Source organism: Plasmodium inui (assembly GCF_000524495.1).
Source record: "Plasmodium inui San Antonio 1 unplaced genomic scaffold supercont1.172, whole genome shotgun sequence".
Classification (NCBI taxonomy): Eukaryota; Apicomplexa; class Aconoidasida; order Haemosporida; family Plasmodiidae; genus Plasmodium; species Plasmodium inui.
The window spans coordinates 14,713-16,697 of record NW_008482006.1 but is presented as its reverse complement, the minus strand read 5'-3'; the positions used below and the strand labels follow the sequence as shown (position 1 = coordinate 16,697).

Here is a 1,985-nt window from a genome sequence, read left to right as displayed (position 1 = left end):
GCATATCATGTATGTATAAATGCTTCAGGAGAAAGAAGAAAACATTAACAGAGTTTAGATCAACCGATGATAGGTCTGATATCATGATTTAAAGAAACGGAAATTGACAAACTTTACATATAAATTTAATTCACTGTCTGCTTCAAAATACACACAGCACATATATTTGTCTTCCAATATTTAAATACTTTTCCATGGCGAAAAATACAGTCACGATGCCACTTTGGCACCGATCATTGCTGAAACGGTGCTGTATAATCCACTTGGTTCCTGTTTCCAATAAAGAAGACTTTATCAGTTAATTGTATATATAAGCATATAGGTACAAGAATATTTATTCTTGCTATTATTAGCATCTTATATATGCATATACATGTGTACCTACGGCTCAGCGTGTTTCTCGCAACGGTTATCTGTGGGCTCTCACCCTGAGTATCCCTGACTCGAGTACACATCTATTTAACTGAGGCTCGTCCATAGTAACTAGCTCATTTATGAATAAGGTAAACGCTTCCCTATGCACCTTTATAAAAGAGTCATTATCGTACTCGGACAAATTATCCTTTATGGCGTAGTACAAAAACAGCCTATTGTGATAGTCCTCCATGATCCTCATGGTTGTGTGAATAGTATGATTGCTCCTCTGCACGTGTTCCACCTCAATGTTCCCATCCACGCTATACGGACTTTTTAATTTTCCCAAATAATATGATAAATGCTCGTTCAAGGTGTGCATCGTCCTTTTGGCATTTTTTTGCAAACTTATCCCTCCCTCAAGCATCGCCTTCCCGAATAAATTATCATACACCGAATCGATTATTTCATTTATATCTTGTTCCTTAAAATTGTTGAGAACGATCTAGTATTCTTCATTTAACTTAGGTGGGTCCTGTGAATTTTGGGGGAATTCCTCTGTTGGGTTCACACTCTTCTCTCATTTCTCATATAAGTTGTCTATAATTGTGGAAATAACGGTGTGCTAATTCCCTCTCTTTAGTATTTTAATTTGGTAAAGGGTTATGATACAGGCTGTTCTCAATTTCAGGAAAATAGTCTGTTGATTTTCGCTCTATTGTATTATCATTTCTCTGTGGAATATGTTTTGGCCTGTCCTTAATTTCGTCATCCGAGTTTCCTGCCCTTTTCTGTGCGATTTCATTACATATAGATTCATTCTGGTCCTTGGGGTGCTCATTTAAATTTAATGCCTGCTTGTCGAATAAATGTCTCACTCCAACAGTAAAATTCGACACGTATGCATGCTAGAATCTGATATTCTTCACACATTAAGAAATTTATTAATATGTACTACGCTTATTTTTTCTGTACATATAGTCTACAGTAGATGTGGGATTCCTTCCTATTTTAACAGACGTTTTATCTGACTCGGATCCTGACAAAAATAATCACCACCAGGGATAGCACACCCTGGCGCATTGGACTGAACAGAAGAAAAATTCTGTCCCTTTCTATTTCCTTCTCATCTATGCTACATGAATAAATATACGTAGAGAAATCTACTCTGTATATAATAATGCATCTGTAAACAGCTGTTAAGTCTTATAGGGGAGAAATCATTTAATGACAATAATTTTTAAAAGTAAAAAAAGAAACTTGCATTATAGTAGTAAAGATTACTCTCGATTTTCTGTCTCTATATCTAAAGGAGCGGAGAAGATACGTAAGGAAGTCACAGCGTATAACCGAAAGAAAAAGGAAAAAAAAAGAGTCCACATTGTTATTTTTCCCCAATTGAAAATGAAACATGTATGATGTAATTAAAAAAAAACAAAAGGAAGAAAACAGAAAGAGGAAAGGAGAAGGGGGAAAATTATAAATAACATAAAATACATACTTTTAAGGTTGAATATAGAAAAATCAAACAGAGCGCAACAACGACAAGGGAAAAAAGAGGAAAAATTATAAATCACATGAAATACAGACTCTTAAGGATGAACATAAAGGAATCAGACGACGGACAGCAA

At 35.1% G+C, this 1,985-nt stretch overlaps 2 protein-coding genes across 2 annotated transcripts in view; one reads left to right on the top strand and one right to left on the bottom strand.

Annotated features, from left to right (window-relative positions):
• Positions 1–409: 409 nt before the first annotated feature.
• Positions 410–859, bottom strand: C922_05771 (hypothetical protein; the record flags this gene model as incomplete). Its single annotated transcript, XM_008821342.1, has 1 exon — positions 410–859. A coding segment is annotated over one exon (450 nt), but the record flags the coding sequence as incomplete, so codon positions are not given.
• A 1,003-nt stretch (positions 860–1,862) lies between these two features.
• Positions 1,863–1,985, top strand: part of C922_05770 (hypothetical protein) — a gene marked incomplete at both ends in the record, with an annotated part of 302 nt that continues 179 nt past the window's right edge. The window contains one exon of the mRNA XM_008821341.1: positions 1,863–1,985. Coding sequence (XP_008819563.1) covers positions 1,863–1,985 — 123 coding nt within the window.